The sequence below is a fragment of the Denticeps clupeoides genome, chromosome 6, assembly GCF_900700375.1.
Source record: "Denticeps clupeoides chromosome 6, fDenClu1.1, whole genome shotgun sequence".
Taxonomy (NCBI): Eukaryota; Metazoa; Chordata; class Actinopteri; order Clupeiformes; family Denticipitidae; genus Denticeps; species Denticeps clupeoides.
Window position 1 is genome coordinate 8,091,755 of NC_041712.1, and position 19,568 is coordinate 8,111,322.

General features: G+C 43.7%; 3 protein-coding genes across 3 annotated transcripts in view; 2 read left to right on the forward strand and 1 right to left on the reverse strand.

The window, feature by feature from the left end:
- Window positions 1-343: 343 nt before the first annotated feature.
- Window positions 344-4,974, forward strand: arl10 (ADP-ribosylation factor-like 10). The gene is made up of 4 exons (XM_028982333.1): window positions 344-866; window positions 1,948-2,122; window positions 3,114-3,289; window positions 3,432-4,974. Exons 1-4 carry the CDS (start codon window positions 729-731, stop codon window positions 3,597-3,599), a joined length of 657 nt encoding a protein of 218 aa, XP_028838166.1. The 5' UTR covers window positions 344-728; the 3' UTR covers window positions 3,600-4,974.
- A 142-nt stretch (window positions 4,975-5,116) lies between these two features.
- On the reverse strand, window positions 5,117-9,104 carry nop16 (NOP16 nucleolar protein homolog (yeast)). Its single transcript, XM_028982334.1, has 5 exons — window positions 8,874-9,104; window positions 8,411-8,519; window positions 7,413-7,476; window positions 6,675-6,781; window positions 5,117-5,850 (listed from the first exon to the last, which is right to left on the reverse strand). The coding sequence occupies exons 1-5, from the start codon at window positions 8,978-8,980 to the stop codon at window positions 5,725-5,727; spliced, it is 513 nt and encodes a 170-aa protein (XP_028838167.1). The 5' UTR covers window positions 8,981-9,104; the 3' UTR covers window positions 5,117-5,724.
- Window positions 9,105-10,212: 1,108 nt separating this feature from the next.
- grk6 (G protein-coupled receptor kinase 6) overlaps window positions 10,213-19,568 on the forward strand; it is a 39,622-nt gene continuing 30,266 nt past the window's right edge. Inside the window, exons 1-2 of the mRNA XM_028983005.1 lie at window positions 10,213-10,403; window positions 14,909-15,004. Of these exons, the coding sequence (XP_028838838.1) occupies window positions 10,352-10,403; window positions 14,909-15,004 (148 nt within the window). The 5' untranslated portion in view covers window positions 10,213-10,351. The remainder of the gene's footprint in view (window positions 10,404-14,908; window positions 15,005-19,568) is intronic.

Here is a 19,568-nt window from a genome sequence, read left to right on the forward strand (position 1 = left end):
GTGTGTGTATATATGTCCCTGTTGGCATGGAATGAGGAGAATCTGATGATGCATTATAGCATGTTTTTGCATGCATATTTTTTGTGTCATGTGACGGTAACTGGATATTTTTCGGTTGTTACATATGACTGTTGTTACAAATGATAGTTTACACACCATAAAATATTGTTCTTTTTAAACACATATTTTAATAATAATCGTAATCTTAATGTATAAATGAACTAACTTTTTTATTCAACACGATAAATAGTTCCGATAGTTGTCAGATTTTAAGGGTGCAGCTAATGACGCCCTCCAACGGCCAACGCTTTTTCTTGCTCCCTCAATCTCTTCAAAAATGTTTCGTACTGAGGTTTTGGGATTTAAAGCTTATCTCCGTCACCGCCAGGTTTCCCGTTCACATCTCGATCACTGCGAGATGTGGACCCTTCTAATCCGGATCTCAGAAGAAGCGGTTACGGACCTTAAATTGGCTCTCGTAAAGCGCCCGCATTTTTATTTCCATTTTATTTCCGTGTGAAGCGTCGGCGGTGAGAGCGAGCCGGGCGGAGGCCGCGTCCCTCCCTCCTTCCCTCCCTCCTCCGGCACAAAAAAAAAAAAAAAAATTTCATTTTTCAACTCCGAGTCCCAGACAGCCACCGGCAGGCGCGGAGGAGGGAGCGTCGCGTCGCCTCGCCTCGCCTCGCCTCGCCTCGCCGCGGAGCTCCCCGAGAAGCGCCGTGCGCCACATGGTCCTGCTGCGGAGCGCGTCCGTCGCGCTCGGCGCCGCCGCGGCCGCGCTCGGCTCGGCGCTCTTCGTCGCCCTGAACTACGTCTACAAGCGGCGAGTGTGGTCGTTCGAGGCGGAGTACCGCGCCATCCACGAGGTCAGTGTCGCGCTTTTGGTCGCATGCGGGGGCCACACGACGACCGGGCTTCGGCTTATTTCAACTTAATGTTCTAATTACCAACTTCTTTTTTTTTAAAAGTAAGAAAACAGAAAGTGCCGCCGCTCCGATCTCAGCCAGATCTTTCATTTAACCACATGACATGACAACAAGGAGGCTTTTATGTCATAAAAAATAGAATGTCGCAATGGTCCTTTTTTTAAAGAAATGTTCATAGAATGAGAAAAACAGCTTAATACTTTTCAGGCAAAGCGACCTGTTGCAGCTGCAGGACAGATGTTGTCCTGTTATCACTGCAGCCCCCTCCCGTCCCCCTTTGCAGGGCAGAGGAGGGTTGTTGGGTTTCTTTTCGTACCAAGTGAGTCGACAAGTGGGTGGAGAAAAACAAGGGCGCTCCTTTAAAAAAAAAAAAAAAGCAGGCAGTATGTGAACTGGGTCCAAGGTACTCTCCAGAGCACAGTTATAACTAACGCATACAGTACAGGCCAAACGTCTGGACACACCTTCTCATTCAATGTGTTTTCTTGTGATTCTCACTGAAGGCATCAAAACTATGAATGAACACATGTGGAGTTATGTACTTAAAAAAAAGTGGAGACCTGGCCTCCACAGTCACCGGACCTGAACCCAGCCGAGATGGTTTGGGGTGAGCTGGACCGCAGAGTGAAGTCAAAGGGGCCAACAAGTGCTAAACACCTCTGGGAACTCCTTCAAGACAGTTGGAAAAGCATTTCAGGTGACGACCTCTTGAAGCTCATCGAGAGAATGCCAAGAGTGTGCAAAGCAGGAATCAGAGCAGAGAAACTAGAATATAAAACATGTTTTCAGGTATTTCACCTTTTTTTGTTAAGTACAGAACTCCACGTGTGTTCATTCATAGTTTTGATGCCTTCAGTGAGAATCTGCCAATGTAAATGGTCTTGAAAATAAAGAAAGCACATTGAACGAGAGCTTTTTGCCTGTACTGTATGTCTACATAATTAAAAAGCCTTTATTGTGCCATTGGCTGCAACTTCAGTGCGTGGTGGTGGTTGATTGTGCCCCGCGTCTGTGCTGGCAGGAGGACGAGGACGGCTGTGAGAGGCATGTGCTGGTGCTGGGACTGGACGGAGCTGGGAAAAGCAGCGTGCTGCAGGGCTTGACCGTGGGCGCCGGCGCGACGGGCTGCCAGCCCACCCGGGGCTTCAACTTCATGCGCCTCAGCACCCCGGCCTGCCAACTGGATTTCCTGGAGAGTAAGGAGCCGCCCCGCCGGGGCATCTGCTGACCTCCGCTCTCGCTCGTCTTCCTTCTGCATGAATAATTCAGGCACGGCCTGGCCTCCATTTATCCTATTAAAACCACTCATTCTGCCCTTATGTGACGCTGCTGTCGTCGTATAAAGTTTCCTCTGCTCGAGTTCCGTAGCCACGGAATCAATTTGAATGGATTTTAACACTTCAAGTTGATCCTGTTGTCCGGTAACATTTTGGCTTCATAGTTTCAGAGCAGCACAACAGATTTAGCACACGTGGCACGTTCACCAATGTCAGGTCAAGTTCACCTGCAGGATTTACACAATATCTTATACACATATCTTATTTATAGTCATCACAGGACCACAAGAAGATGGATTATCGTCTCATTGGCTAGAGAATACTGACCGGCAATCCAATACTTCTGAACGCATCCGATAAATAACTCCTCCAAAATAAATTCCTGAATAATTTTACGGTTTGGAATCTAAGTAAACATTTAATTATGGAGGGTACGTATGTCAGCAGAATGTTGTCTAAAGCATTACACATTATCCCTGTCTTAAGTAATTAAGTAATTTAATTAATAAATATGTTAGTTCAACTCTGTAATCAGTTCATTATAAATAGGTGATAATTTTTTTGTATTTGTAGAGTCACCTGTTTATCATATTTGAGGACAGGAACCCTGTTTAGCAGAAATGCCATCCAGTGGTGGCCTAGCGGTTATGGAAGGTTGCTGGTTCGAATCCCGGTCCGCCAAGGTGCCACTGGGGTGTCACTGAGCAAAGCACCGTCCCCACACACTGCTCCCCGGGTGTCATGGCTGCCCGCTGCTCACTAAGGGTGATGGTTAAAAGCAGAGGACCCGTTTCATTGTGTCACCGTGTGCTGTGCTGCAGTGGTTCACAATGACAATCACTTCACTTTCACTCTTTCTGAAAGACGGGTCGAGTATGAATGTTTTTGTGTTGCGCGTGTGTCTCGCTAGTTGGTGGCAGCGAGGATTTGCGCACGTACTGGTCAGACTACCTTGGACGGACGCACATCCTGGTGTACGTGGTGGACTCGGCGGACAGAGCCCGACTCCCACTGGCCAAGCTTGAGCTGCACCGGCTGTTGAAAGCGGACGCCCAGCCCCCTGTAGTGGTTCTGGGTAACAAGCAGGTGAGACCGATGACCATAAATGAAGACAATGAAAAAGAACGATGTTGGGGGTCGGATCAACGCGGTTGCTTTGGCCTCCCACGCCTTCACTTTACCTTGTTTGGAGAAAAGCTTCAGCTTTCTCCCCGCGTTCCTTCCACAGGACAAGACCGGGGCAGTGAGTGTGTCCGAGCTCCATGACGCTCTCTCGCTCGGAGCCGTGGCGGAGGGCAGGAAGCTCTTTCTCCTGGCCGCCGAGCTCGGGGCCAACGTACGCAACAAACACCGCGGCCTGAAGGTCTTCCAGGACCTGCTGCTGAAGTTGGCCTGAGGCCACGAGCTCCGGGGAGGGCGGAGTCACGCGGAACGTTCACTACAGTTCTTCTACAGTTACTACCGAGCCACTGATATTTATTCGAAACGGTTTGCCGGTAACGCCCCTCACACACACGTCAGCCCGGATGGGTTTTTAACCGGTAGCGCCGCCATGTTTTAAGTTAGTCAGCAATCTGGTGTCCTGACGTGAAGTGTGTGTTGAAAAGGCGGAGCACAGTTGCAGGTTTTGTGGTCTGTACGAGCCCCTTCTGCTGGCATGCAACAGCATTCATAAAATGATTAAAAGGGGGGGATTATTAACATTCATTGTTAATAGTAAGTTAACAGCACAACATTTTGCTCATCCTCTGAAAATAACGGTGATATATAAGCAAAGATAACACATCATACCAAAAATGTGATGCCACAGTTTACACTGTGATGGGATCAACTTCTGTGACGACATCTAGGAACATGCTGTTCATGAACAAGGTCAATCATGCCACAGCACCTCACGTGATGATGTAATTAATATTTCGGAAGAGGCGTGAGATTAGTTATATCACGAGGGGTCACTCGCGGAGCTCCTTGCAGGCCAGATCTTTTGAACTCCACAGACTTTGTACCTGCTAAGTCTTATGAAGCATTTGATTTTTTTAGTAATTATATGATCTTTAACAGCATCCGGCTCATGGTGCGAACAAACAACGCTGCGACATCAGTCTATGCTGGAAAGCCGAACCGATTCCTTACTGTAAACCTCATTTAATCCCAGAAAAGCTTTTAATGGAGAATTGTTCTAATTTCTGCACGTGCTGATGAAAAGGTTCTGTTACATAAAGGGGACGCATGACATCATTTATGACATCCGAAGTTAACTTATACTAGCATGTACGGGTTGAGTTAAAATACATGAAATCATCATGCGTTGTAGAAGTGTGATTGAAGTTTTTCCCCATATGCACTTTAGGCGCTGGACTGCCTGTAGACGTTGAGTAATACCGTACTGGAGGTCGGTGGGTTTCCTGCGATCTGGCGGAAACAACAGATAAAGCAGGCTGTGGAAAGGCTGAAAATATAAAATATTAGATTGACCGTTCTTTCCGTATTGATCTGACTGGTCCAGATCACTAAGTAGAGATGAAGAAAGTTAAGGTATAGGACCTTGGTCATCAGACATGCCTAGAGTCTGATGAAACTGCAAAAATTATGGATTTTTCAGGAAAGGCAGCCTTTCTTACTGTTATCTAAAGTGGTCAATAAGGCATGCAGCAAACTTGTTTACTGGAAAAAAGGAAGATAAACGGTGCCTGCGGACAGAGGTTCTAAGATTGTTGTTGTTTGAATTTATGAAATTTGTTGTTCAATAAACTAAAAATGTTTCATTTGAATAGTCCCCAAGTATTAATGACAGCATATTGATATCATTTCAACATTTGGCAACTGCACATAATCTAGTTTCCCCATGCAGCCATGATAATAATTCAAGAAAAAAAAAAGCATAATTTCAAATTCAGAAAACATAAAAACAAATCAAGGTTGTTTTTTTTTTTTTAACCAGAAGCATCTTATTACACCAAGTTCCACATTATTCAGAGAAACCTACAATAGAAGTAGCGCACAGAGATGGCGCACCATTATATAAATTAAATGAACTTGTTCCATTGAATTAGCTTAAAATATCATGTTTGGAAATATTCTGCGTGTCAAGTATGAGTTTCTTTTTTTTTTTTTTTTTTTTACAAAAATGCTAAATATGGTGGGGAATAATGTCTTCCAAAGTGTCTATTTACATGTCCAATGTCCTTGACAAACCCTTCAAAAGGTTTGTTACATTCCAAATAGAATCAATAATGGAAAGAATGTTACACAAACCAGTTTTTAAGTTCTGAAACGGGAAGAAAGGATAGACTTTGGGATGTCAAGGGCAAGAGTGTTTAGATTCAAAGACATTTCCTTATTTGCAATGTCATCAATTATGTCCATTCACAAAAAATAAAATTGCTGTTAATAACAGAAAGGGTTCAACATACAAAAAGACAACAGGAACAAAAACAACCATAAAGAAACATAATGGGTTCTGACGCCACTGATTTTAGTAACCCCCGTTTCATGTCCAATAATCCTCAGGTGGTTCTTTTTCAAGCTTGTAAGGACTCCATGAAGGCAGCATAATGGTCTGCATGACAGCGTTTATACTCATTCACCTTCCTCTTGATCTGCTTGGGTGTGTCCTGGTAGTAGTTCTTCTCGTCCCTGGCCATAGCCTACACAAGGAACAGTTTATAAACTTAACATAGGGCTGCACAATTATGGCCAACATGATAATCATGCTTATTTTCATCAACGTTGAACTCAAAATTATTCATTTATTTAGGTAAAGCACATTTTTATTGCACGTTCTATTTTAAACAAACAGTAAATGAACAAGGCTTTCAGATCTTTGGTGATAAACAGCCTGTCAACATTTTATGGCTTGAGAAAGAAAAGAACTATAGACAATGAACTAACTCTGCAATATATAGAGGTGTCAGAACAGAAGCTGTGCCTTTACTCTGGGGTCGGGGTCATTTTTCAAACGCAAAACTTCGTAAGATACAAGATGATAAAATAAAATCTTACTTATGAAATGTTATGCATTGCTTTTTTGTTCTCTCGTTATTATAGCTGTACATGGTGCAATAGACCGACATTTTCAGCTTGGAACCCTGTCCAAATATGACAGCATTATTGACACATGCCGAAGGGCTGAATGCGACATCTAGTGTATATATATTAGGGCTGCCAACTTTTTCAACCCCAAATGAGGGACACTTTCTTGCAGGTCTCACTCGGTCACAATTTGAGGTTGCTGCTCAGTCAAAGTTTTTGTTCGCCCCCTGGTGTTTGGTTATTTAAAATATTTTGAAATATAATCTTAATTTAATTGTTGCAGCCAAAATCGTGATTGAAATGTAATTAATTGTGCAGACCTAACTTAACACTTATTTTTTTAACCACTTACATTAGTTATCTGATGAGAAGCCTGGAGAAAAGCCAAAATGAAGGAGAAAAAAAAAAACAAAAAAAAAACAGCCTGACAGCAACTCACCTTGTAATCTTCACTGTGCTCTCTCAGCATGTGTTGAACATATTCTATTAAATCGGTTGACAGGGTCTTTCTGTCCTCGATAGGAAGGCTGGCTTCTGCCTCCAGATCTGAAATATTAAAACCCACACAATCAGGACTTGATCAGGGTAATCAACCATGCTTTTTAGTATGTTTAGAAGGTAAAATTCTCATTATCTTGTATGTTATGAAATTGTGTTCGAAAAATCACGTTATTCATATTACAGACAAGAGCATCTGTCTTCCCACCCCGACCCCATAGTAAAGGCACAGCTTCTGTTCTGACATCTGTGTAGTTAGTTCAGGGTCTATAGCTCTTGACAAATCTCTATGTAAGGACATACCTTGTCTATAGTTAGACAGGGCAAACTATAGCTATAGGTATATTTTTTTTCCAAATAAGCAGATAAATGGATTTTCATATTAAATATAAAAAATTTAAGTAGTGACCTGTCTTTGGTCATCTCTTAAGCCAGAAAATAATGAACAATCGTGATTACCATATTGATAAAAATAAACTCATTATTCATTAACATATGGCCAACAGCTACAAAACCTCATTATATTGTTGAACAATTATAACATATAAACATATAATAAATAATCACTTTGTTTTTAATAATATTAGAACCAAAAGATGAATCTTGGATTCAGCTATAAGTTTGACCGTGCCTGCTTCACTTCAGGAATCTTTTGTCAATGGCGAATAAAGGGATTTACCTCTTACAACATACGGCTTAATGACCATTATTTCAGGTTTTTCCCCATCTTCAATTCCAGTGGACTACAACATAAAATCACACACAAGATTAGCTTCTGTACAGCAATGTTAATTTCAGTAAATCAAATACATTATAGTGTAGTATAAGAAAACAAAATCGCATACAACTTAAATGGAGATTTAGCATGTCAACAAGTATTATAAAGAATACAATGATTTATTCAAATCTCCTTTACACAATTTACCAAGAAAAAAAATTATCGATTTCAATATCAGTACTTTTCGATACCAGTTGCAACAGGCATTGCGGTGGGCATCCTCTCCCGCATCTACCTGGTGGACCCAGTGTTTACACTAGAGACGCACTTCAAACATGGCAGCGGGCGACATGGCCGGTCCAGCGTTAATTCATAGTTGTTGCTAGGGCTGATTGAATGAATCGATAAAAATCGATTAATAAAAGAGTTGGCAACGAATTTCCTAATCGATTCGTTATGTCGCGCGACGCGGAGACGTTTGATTATTAAAAAAAAAAAAACTTTATTTCAGAGCGGAGTGAACACACTCGGTCTCTCGCACACATTTACATTTACATTATTTATCAGATGCCAGAGCGACTTACAATCAGTAGTTACAGGGGACAGTCCCCCTGGAGCAATTTAGGGTTAAGTGTCTTGTTTTTCTCCCCCTGAAGCATCATGTATCAAGTATAGAGTTGGATATTTCAGTTTTGTGACATGCTTTCTCCTCCTTACGTAGACCTAAACTCCAACTCATTTAGAGTGGGAATGTTTTAAGACCACTGATAAATATACACTTTTTACAATTTGCTGTCTCCAGTACCACAACCCAGACTCTGAGGTATTGTGACATTCTCATAAAGTTAAATCTTGAATCACTTTAAATCCATTTTTTTAATCAAGGCCCTAAAATGCATTTGCGGTCCAGTGCTTCAAGCAGTGCGTCCACAACAAACTCACATCCATGCAGACCTCACCTTTGACCTGGGAATAGGAAGAACGTTTTTGGAATCGTAGGCGAGTCCCATGTCTTTCAGGTTCTGCTTCACGGTCTTCCTGCTGTTCCATGCATTTCGAATCTGTGCACTGAAAGGCATTTTGCACTGGTCACCACCCATGAAAACCAAACTCTAAAAATTCAAACTAAACCTTAAACTTGGCTCGCGAGTGCAAAAGCTGAGGTGAGGCTACTGAAACCTCTACATTTATAGCATTTATCAGTCGCCCTTATCCAGATCAGGAGTTACAGGGACAGTCCCCCCCTGGAGCAATTTAGGGTTAAGTGTCTTGCTCATGGACACAATGGTAGTAATTGGGATTTGAACCTAGGCGAGTGTATTACCCACTAGGCTACTACCACCTACGACGGGACGGCCTGTTGAGCGGGATATAACACACCACTCCTGGGTGAGCTAATCAGCTAGCCGCTCTCGCACTCACCACTCAATCTTCGGCGCGTCCTTCCTCCTGAACTTCCGCATGAGCGCCTTCCGGTTCTTGTTATAATCAAACGTGTTGCGTTTCTGCGACTTCTTCAGTTTCCCCATGATTACAATGCTGTTAGACGTGTGTTTGGTAGGAAAGGGACGGCGCGTACAGCACGGCGCGGAGAGAGACAGCGTGGGACGTCACGTGACGCACTGGTCACCTCTGACCCGGATGATCGAGCGTCTGCGGCTGCGCAGAAAAACGCCAGGGTTCCGGCCCCTAGAACAAGAACAAGAAAAAGATAAGTGGCCAACTTTGGAAAGTGTGCTTCGTATAATTTAATGTCACCACAGTCACGCTGGAAGCACTTTAAACTTTCATGGCAACGAGGCACAGAAATACAAAATAGCAAAACGACTTTTTACTGCATTTATTAGGTGCACCAATATTGCTTGTATAATACTGATTATAGCACTAGACTGTGTGTTACCACGGGTTTAAACTTTTATTTGTATTTAAGTGTCAGTTTCTCATGGGTACGTTTCGATAAGTGGTTAATTGTGTTGTTATTATTATTATTATTAATATTGTTGTCGTTAATAGTAATACAGCGGGCTGTCGTCTTCTTTAAAATTACAGATCATTACGGCATGTTTCATTAAATGATGTTGTATTGTCGTTATTAGCTGTGCAGGTTTGCACTTGTGCCTCTAGATGTCTCTGTAATCCTGTTTATTTAGCTTCCGTCCAAACTGGAGATTGCAAAAACAAAAAAAAAAAACATAACTACATGCAATTTATCGTCCGGCTTCGTGGCGAATGAAGGGTTTAGAGCCGGAGCCCAGCTGGACGCGCGGAAGGCGAACGAAACGATTCACCGCGCAAAGGAAGTGACTCAAACGCCGACTTCCTGCGAACAAGCGCGCCCCGCACACGGCGGCTGCCCGCGGGGAGGTGGCGCGGCCGAGTGGGAAGCGCGAGGCCCTCCGGGGGGCGGAGCCAGGGAGAGAGAGAGAGAGAGGGAGGGAGAGAGAGAGAGGGAGGGAGAGAGAGAGAGAGAGAGAGAGAGAGAGAGAGAGAGAGAAGGACAGCCGTCGAGCGGAGAGGAGGTGCGGCCGAGTGGGAAGCGCGAGGCCCTCCGGGGGGCGGAGCCAGGGAGAGAGAGAGAGAGGAGAGAGAGAGGGAGGGAGAGAGAGAGAGAGAGAGGGAGGGAGAGAGAGAGAGAGAGAGAGAGAGAGAGAAGGACAGCCGTCGAGCGGAGAGGAGGTGCGGCCGAGTGGGAAGCGCGAGGCCCTCCGGGGGGCGGAGCCAGGGAGAGAGAGAGAGGGAGGGAGAGAGAGAAGGACAGCCGTCGAGCGGAGAGTCATTCGGGGTGAGAATATTCCGTCGCGGGGGGGGTAGGGGGGGAGGACACACGCACTGCCAACCCGGCGACGAGGCCGGGCCTGCGCTGCTTCGCGAGCCGGGGAAGGAGCCGAGCCGAGCCGAGCATGGAACTCGAGAACATCGTGGCCAACACGGTCCTCCTGAAGGCGCGGGAAGGTAAGGCGCTTCCACCCCCCGCCTGCCCTCCACCGCTGCGTGAGGGATGCGGGCGGCCCGAGCGGACGCGGTGGCCGTCCTGTCGCGTTCGAATGCGGGGCAGAATGTCGCCCCGCAGCCCGGCGCTGGTAAACACGGCGGCGCCTGAAGGGCAGCAGGTGCCCCGGCTCCCCACAGCGCACAGGACTGTCCAGAAATGCAGGACAACGCCATGTGCAACGCCACGTCCACTTTTATTATTTTTAAAAACTGTTATAATGACCTTCTGCAGCCTGGAGAACTGCATGTTTTCAGCAAACCCAACTAAAAAACTTGTAGTTTCCTCCACGCTGCACACACTGAGGATTCCTGCTGCGTTGACAGATTTGCTCATTATTCTCTTGGGCACTTTGCTAGTTTACACACTGGCGAAGCTCAAATTCATATTTAACTACGGTGCGCTGCGAGGAAATGAATCCAGAACCACTTTTATTGTTTGGGGGGGAGAGATAAAAAACCCCAAACAACAGGAAGTAGTGAAATGACTCGATCTGATGCTTCCGTGAGGGCTGCACGCTCGAGATCTGGCTTGTCTGCTCCCCCCCCGGGTACGTCGGGCGGCCCGCTTCCACGCCGATGTTCGCCTGTGGGCCGGCGAGGTTTGGCGACTCGGCCCCCGTGCCCTCGCTCATTTGTGCGCCACACCACGTCGGCCGTGGTGCCGGAACCTGCAGCGTCCCGCAGACGCGCTTTGCCAGCCACGCCGCCCATTGTCTCCCGTCACACAATTCCGAAACAGTCTGTAAACAATGCGCACCACATGGCGTTTGCATCAGGTCCTGATTCCCACTGTAATTTAAACAACAGCAAAAAAAGTCCAGTGTTTGCATTGCAAATGTCGTAGCGTGCGTTTGTACTTCCTGCTTGTATATCGCCGTGCAAGTGTGCACTTTTTTTTTTTTAAACCACAGAGTACTGCTATTACGTGTTATTAGCAGCCTATAACATCCTCTGTGTGTTTCTCACTTTCTGCCACGTCTGTGAAGATTCTCAGTCATCCAGGTGAATTTGTCTGAAAGCTGAGTCGTGGCGACTGGACTTTCTTTCTTTAATGTCGAGACGTCCATTCCGCATCCACAGAACTTTGTCAACCACAGAACTTTGTCAGTCAGATTGACATTGTTCTGTGGATGCGGAACGAAACGTCTCTACATTAAAGAAAGAAAGTCCGGTTGCCACGGCAAGACTGTGCAACGTGTCCCATCGTGGCTGCGCCTGCTGCCTGACACGTCGGGGGACGGCAGAGGAGTGACAGAGTCTGAATCGCCAGCCCCTTGGTTTGTTTGTTTGGTGGGTCTGAGAGATAAAATGAAGGCGCATAATAACCCAAATGGACGGAGTAAAAGGAAACCCTGACGTCACATCACCATGGCCGTGGTGTGTGTTGAGGAGGCTGTTAGAGTCTTCTAGGTTTTGTGTAAAAATGGAAGAAATCTAGAAAGTAAAGATGCTTTTGGCTGAAAGAATATTTTAGAAACACATGTACTTTGAAGGTTTTTCAAAAGTTGGAATGTCTGGACTGTCCAGAAAACATCGACAGTTCAGGAAGTCCCCCAGTATAGGTTGCATGGCCAGATGCCGTAATCGCCCAATGACTTGGCCTGTTTTGGACTAAAGGAAATTTACAAATTTAAGCATCACTAATTTTAATCATGTGGGTTTTTTTTTTTTTTCTGTCCGGGACAATGAGCACACATCCACAGCACAGTCATGAATCCAGGGTATTTTAAGCTGACCCTCAAATCCAGTTCCAATCATATTTCACGGTTATACCGGCTAAGGCCCAAGTTTCCTGCCGCTGTACAAGATGGTCAGTGTTCCCCAATGGCACGTGAAAGCAAAAGTGATTGTTTTGTCATTATGATGCACAGCTAGCACAGCACACGCTGCACACCACAAAATGTGTCCTCTGTATTTAACCATCATCCTCGGTGAGCAGTGTGTGGAGACGGTGCTTTGATCTAGAGGACCTCAGTGGGACCTCGGCGGTTGTGGGTTACGAGTTTGCTAGGCCACCACTGCCCATGAAGCTTGAAGTATGGATTTATTGAAACAAACCGATAGTAACAAGAAAGGATGGCTTGCTAGATTTCTTGGAGAGGAAGAACTAACTGCGCACACAGCGCTTTTCATTTTTAAATGGGAGGAGCCTGTAGACATGATTGACAGCTGTCACGCACATTCTGGTCCATTTTATCTGCCTCCTGTCATTATGTCACACATACTCACACCCAGGTGTAGAGCAGCATCCATCTTGTCCATTCTCTCAGGATGAAGGCCGTAAGATCACTGGAGCTTTGATTCAAGCATTCTGATTGGTAAATGTACGAATGTACGTTTAGCCAGGTGTATTGCTCCCTATGCACTAGGGCTGTTGAATTTAATCTCAAATTGGATGCATTGCAATGCAGACGTGGATGATTCTGCATCGATGCAGTGCAAAACATATTTGATTATATGATTATCATCAACATCATTATTATTCTGATGGTGGCATAAAAAGTAGTGCCGGTAGTGAATGCGGCTGCATGATCTGAGCAGGAGTTCTGGTATGTTCTGTTTAAAGAACAAAACTTTATTCCTTTGGGAAATTATTTTGTCCTAATAGCATGCTCAAAGCATCAAGGGAAAATAAGAACAGAACGTTAGTAATGGTGCAGGGAAAAATAATAACTAACTGTGACAGGTATCGTAAAAATGACCGTAATTAGATAAGGGATTTGAAAAAGTGACACAGTGTTGTGCCATAGGGAGAGAGAGGTAGCAGCATGTGGTGATGGATGGAAAAACCTACATTCAGTAGCATGACTGGCTGTGCTATGGTGACAACTTTGGTCAAAAAGTGTAGGGGCAAGGATTTCTCAAGGAGAAAAAATATACACACAAATGGAGGAGTAACTTCATAAAACACGGGCGGTTAGCACTGTGTTCTCGGACCTTGTGTCTGCGGAGCTTGCATGCCCTCCCCGTGAGTCTGAATGAAGTGGACGGTGAGTGCGTGCCCTGTGGTTGGTTTTGAGCCCCATCCCGAGTGACTTGCCGCCTGTGCCCGGTGTCACGGGAAGGGCTCTGGCAGCTGATGTCACCGTAAAAGTGTAGTTTACCAGTTAAATCATAAGCAAATCTGATCATTGTGCCGATTGTGGCATGACCTAAGATGAAAGTAAAGCATTTGCATTTTTAATGCATGAATATGTTTGTAATTTGTAAGCATGCTGTAGTATGTAGTGAGTGTAGTATCTCACAAAAGTGAGTGCACCCCTCACGATTTTGTAACTATTTCATTTTTCTTGGGTCAACACTGAAGATGCGACACCTTGATACAACGTAAAGAAGTCGGTGTACACCTTGTGTAACCGTGTAAATTCGCTGCAACCTCAAAGTAACTAAACACACAGGCATTAATACCTAATCCGCTGACAACAAAATTGAGTACACAATTGAGTAATATTGAGTGGAAATCTTCAAATTGTGCCCAATGTGTGGCCACCATTAATTTCCAGCACTGCCTTAACTACAGTATCTCGGGCATGGAGTTCACTGGAAGCCCCTCCCACTCCTCCACGATGACATCACAGAGCTGGTGGATGGGCTCCTCCACCTTCCGTTTGAGGATGTCCCACAGATACTCGGTCGTCCAGAGACCTGCTTGGCCAGTCCAGCACCTTCACCCTTGGGTCCTTTAGCAAGGCAGCGGTCATCCTGAAGGCGTGTTTGGGGTCGTTATCATGTTGGAATGCTGCCCTGCGGTCCAATTTCCGAAAGGAAGGGGATCTTCCCTCCGTGTTCATTCAGTGAACTGTAGCTCCCCAGTGCCAGCTTCACTGATGTAGCCCCAAACCATGACACTCCCACCACCATATTTGACTGTAGGCAAGAAATACCTGGTTGCTGCCACACATGCTTGACACCATCTGAACCAAAGGATTTTAGATTGGTCTCATCAGACATGGTTCCTGTAAGTCTTGTGCATCACCTTTAGAAGTTTATTCTTCTGGGACGACAGCCATGCAGATCACTTTGACTAATGCTCACCCCCCAACCGTTCAACCTCTGCAGCAATGCTGGAAACACTCGTATGTCTGTTCTCAAGAAAGGACAACCTCTTGATAACACAGCGAGCACGTGCTCTCAACTTCTCTGGCAAATAATGACGAGGGAGGCCTGTTCGGAGTGGAACCTGTCCTGTTAAACTGCTGTATGGTCTTGGCCACCATGCTGCAGCTCAGTTTCGGGGTCCTCCTTTATCCTTCATTAAGGGGTGTACTCAATTTTGTTGCCAGCGGTTTAGACATTAATGGCGGTGTTTTATACAAGCTGTACACTGATTACATTGCATTGTTTCAAAATCTCATGTCTTCAGTGCTGTCCAAAAGAAAGATATAATAAAATGGCTGTACTCACTTTTGTGAGATCCTGCACCTGAAAAGATGTCACCTCAAGGCATGTCTCTGATTGCTTTACAGGAGGTGGTGGGAACAGAAAAGGCAAGAGCAAGAAATGGAAACAGATGCTTCAGTTTCCCCATATAAGCTTGTGTGAAGAACTGCGCCAGACCACAGGTACGTTGATCACCACACGACGCCATCCGTTCAGAAACAAGTTGCTCTTGTTTTGCATTTGGCTGAATTTCACTTAAACATTCAGCTACAGCTCCCGACAATTTGTCCAAAACTTGGGAGTGGTCCACCATCAGCATGTGTTTGTTTTGGGTTGTATCATCATGTAACAAGGTGTTGCGTGATTGATCTTCTTAGGAACTGCAGCATCAGAGATTTCATAATGAAAGATGAATCGAAATGTTTTGCCATGAATAAATTATGTGTAAATAATGTACAGGGTGGGCCATTGGATACACCTTAATAGAATGGGAATGGTTGGTGATATTAACGGCACATGTGAGGGGGCAAACTTTTCAAGATGGGTGGTGACCATAGTGGCCATTTTGAAGTCGGACATCTTGGATCCAACTTTTGTTTTTTTTTTCAATAGGAATTCATGTATTTATTGACCCTCATGTGACACATCATATTTATTGGTAATTTCACAAGAAAAATAATGATGTTTCACCAGAACCAACCAATACACTTCTGTGTATTTTTGTATGAGTTAACTTGAGCCGTGGCAATTGGGCATGACAATTTTAAGTCCATTTGATTTACTGGGATCTGGAAATGTGAACGTGGGGAGCCAGATGGAAAATTCATGGTTTGATCATTCAGATTTTGGCCTTGGTTAGTAATGCAACAGTGCACAATTTTAAGTTCACAGTATTTATTTTCTCACAGTTTGATCTGTAGACAAATTATGACAAATTCTTTTTTACATTGTGCATAAATTGTGTGTGTTGTCATCAATATAATTATTCAAAAATAATAAATACATGAATTAAAAAGAATAAAATAGAATAAATGCGCAACAATAAAAAAAAAAAAAAAAGCTCAAAACTGCTGGAGTGGTTAAGTTAAATCTGTGGGTAAAACACTTGTTTACTGAGCGAACACAGCATGAGAAAAATGTTTAAAAATGACAAATTAACAAATTCTAGGTACGACCGTCAGAGCTGCAGTTCTCCTAACGATGCAGGACCACAGACAGGCTATAACTCGTATTAATTTTAAATAATCTCACAAAGTGAACATTTCATGATAGGGGACCTTTACATTTTGAGTGGATTCAGTTTGTTAGGTTTTAAAAAAACATACAAAATGGTGTCTTACTGATGATTTTTTTGTGTAAGGCGTAAACACGACTGACACATTTCACTGCTTGTTGTACTCCTATAACTATGCACGTGACAAAAATCTTGAATCTTGAAAAAAATCTTTCTATTTGCACTATGTTTGATAACAGTGGGTCTGATTGAACGAGTGCTTGCAAAATGCACAAGGATTCACGTCGTTTATGATGTTTGCCACAGAATCAAATTACCCTTCTGGGCTCTATACTTAACTTTTTGCACCGGTTGCACTTAAAGTGCTTCACTGAGCTGAAATTCTAAAAAATGACATTTTTCACTGCATGTAATGCGTTTTGTAGATTCACTGTGCTTTTAAAGCATTTCATTTCTATCACTCAAGCTTACGCGGTAAATGAACGGTCAGGTGATCCATTTCGATTAGCACAAAAATGGATGCTGAGGCAGAGAAACGAATGCTAGCTTCTGCCGATTACATCCTTTTTGCACTGGCAACGAAAGTGAAATCTGAGGTTTAAAGGCCTGACTAAAGCTCCGTCCACCTGATGGGTCCAGGCTACTCACCTTTCTGTCTGCAGCATGCGCACTTTCAAACCTACAGGAATATCTGGACCACAGCCAATCAGAGGTGGTCCCGCCCTTCACAAACTCTGATTGGGTGATTCTCTGGAAAATTAAACCTAAATGCAAAAAACATTTCTGTAATATTTTCACTTTTACTTGTCCTAATATTTAAGATGGTACTCATGCGGAAACTAATTTAATGGACTTAAAAAACTGTATTTGCAGCCATTTGAAACACGGCTACCTCTCGCAATGTAATTTATTTCACTCATTTCAATGGAAATTAAAGCTAATTATTTTCAGAACCCAGACATTCAAAGTTCAGTTTATATATGTTATATTGGATAGTGAATCCGGTTTAGTTAAAATATTCATTCAATGGACCACATTTTAACTCTTTGTACTGGCTATCATATGTTAAACTTAACAGCACTCATGTAGCTTTATTAAAAGCACAGTTACATATATTGGTATTGCATAAACATTTAACTGTTGCACAGTTGTTTCTTACAATAGTTTGGTCTGAATGCTTAAAGAGTTTACCGAATTTTATTGTGGAAGTTCACAGTTCCACAATAGTTCCACTAGTTATGGGGATAGAGTAACTCGAGGTATCAAAACATCCCATGCGTCACATAGAGAATCGTCCGATCGGTTTAGAACATGACATGTACTTAATATGTGTCTGTTGCTCGAACCACTGGGAGTTTACAGAGAAGGCAGTGGTGGCCTAGCGGTTAAGGAAGCGGCCCCGTAATCAGAAGGTTGCCGGTTCGAATCCCGATCCGCCAAGGTGCCACTGAGGTGCCACTGAGCAAAGCACCATCCCCACACACTGCTCCCCGGGCGCCGGTCATGGCTGCCCACTGCTCACTCAGGGTGATGGGTTAAATGCAGAGGACAAATTTCACTGTGTGCACTGTGTGCTGTGCTGCTGTGTATCACATGTCACAATCACTTCACTTTTTTTTTTTTTTTTTTTAAGAATAGGTTGCAGTCTAGAGCCCTGCCATTCACATTTGACCACATGATTCACAGCATCTTAACACAAATATATCAATTATCCTCCAAATAAGCAGTATACATGACATGTCGAAATACTGCACACAAATCATATTAAAGTGATCCTGATGATGTTCTTAATTTGACAGAAATAACCTGATTTTGTTGTTTACATGTCAAAATATTTAGATTATTATCTTAATCTGAAAAAATCTATTTTGTGGCGAGAGACTGTCAGGTGCTTTTCAGGCCAGTTCTTTAATTTGGCTGTTTAGTAATAGTCTTGTTATGTTGCATCTTGTGACAAAGCTGTTGTCTGCTGTAGTCAAGGTTCAAACAACCCATGGCAGCAACTTGCCAGCTATTCCTCAGTACATGATGCTGGACGTGGCCGAACAAGGACAGACAGGCAGCCAGACGATGCTAGTCGTTGGTAAAAAGACAAGACCGACAATACAGTTCAACCACAATGACTTCAGAAAGGAAACCGTGGGCCAGGCTGAAAGAGGAAGTTAAAGTGCTCAGCTTCAGAATAGTGGACTGGTGTGTGTGTGCCATTCTAGAGTTCAGGTTATTGAGATTTCGTGGATTATTGTTGATTACCAACAGTCAGCAAATCACTCACTCCTTTTTGACAAGTCAGTGCATGTGGAGTATTTTGAATATTCCTGCTTCATGTTAATTCAGACTTTTTTCGAAATGGAGAAAAGCTGAATAATTGAATTTTGTGGACTAAGCAAGACGAAAAAAGTCCTGTTCTCTGAAGGAGGGGCTTGGTTTTAGAAGTTCAGCTCCCAGTTCATAACCCGAGAGCTGGGTAATTCAGTGCAGGAAAGACTGCAGTGAAAAGGGAAGGAGGAGGCGAGAAAAAATGAAAACGGCTGATGTGTTGCAAAAACCTGACCTCACACTTCCTGACTGTTGAAGAGTTTCTTCAGTTGAACAGAAAACCTTCAAAAGTTGGAATTTTTGAAAAAGTATTTTCAGGCTCATTTTTGGATAATTCCGGTGGGTATTACTATAGGCCTTCTTCACTGGGACCTCTGAATTAAACCAATCTCAGCGTTGCTCTCAGGATGACTTGTAGGCTTTTGGGTGGGAATGACAATGCAACAGTCACATGACTTCCCATCATGCTGCAGACAGCATTTAATGTGACTTTCAACTACAGGATCACTGATTCATCTGTGATCAGTTAAACAATGGAGCCACTCATCACTCACAAATGCCATGTGCTTCATGGCTCATTGTAGAAAAGGCTCAAGTCTTTGGGAACGTGTGCCTCATACCAAAATCTCTCCCCTCCCAGGAGCGTGCCCTTTTTCGGACGAGCAGGAAGTGAAAACTATTTGCATGCAGCTCCTGCACAGCAGCGGCTCTGCTGGGTGGAGAGAGGCACTTGGCAACAGTTTTCAGAAGCTGTGCCATCACTGTGAGAAAATGTCACTGTGGCATCATTGTCCCTCACTGCAAACCGTGTTGAATGTGATTGTTCATTATTAATGGCTGACTCTGCAATTCTTTCCTCACATTTTCACCATGTGGTGCAGTTTAGTATGAATTCATTATAAAATATTGCTACATAATTGCATATAGTTGCTACCTTTTTGATTTCTGCGAAAGTGTTTTTTATGGCACTATTTTCAAAAAGTGTCATCAGGCTTAATGTTTAAAAGCATCATTATAGAGCATGACAGAAATTATTACCCAAGATGCAAGATTTTGAGTCATCATGTGCCTAGATATACTAGTACAACACGCACTGAAATGCATCCTGAACCGCTCAGCAGAGATATTCAAGTTCTAAAATAAATACACTGCTCAAAATAAAATAAAGGGAACACTTTAACAACACATTGTAA

Bases quoted from the DNA above. Each gene is read 5' to 3' on its own strand.
- arl10 (XM_028982333.1), top strand. From the start codon at position 729: ATGGTCCTGCTGCGGAGCGCGTCCGTCGCGCTCGGCGCCGCCGCGGCC. The intron at 867-1,947 runs GTCAGTGTCGCG...CTGTGCTGGCAG, and splicing joins AGTACCGCGCCATCCACGAG to GAGGACGAGGACGGCTGTGA. The intron at 3,290-3,431 runs GTGAGACCGATG...TTCCTTCCACAG, and splicing joins TGGTTCTGGGTAACAAGCAG to GACAAGACCGGGGCAGTGAG.
- nop16 (XM_028982334.1), bottom strand. From the start codon at position 8,980: ATGGGGAAACTGAAGAAGTCGCAGAAACGCAACACGTTTGATTATAAC. The intron at 7,477-8,410 runs GTGAGGTCTGCA...TTTATGTTGTAG, and splicing joins TTCCTATTCCCAGGTCAAAG to TCCACTGGAATTGAAGATGG. The intron at 6,782-7,412 runs GTAAATCCCTTT...TTAATATTTCAG, and splicing joins TAAGCCGTATGTTGTAAGAG to ATCTGGAGGCAGAAGCCAGC.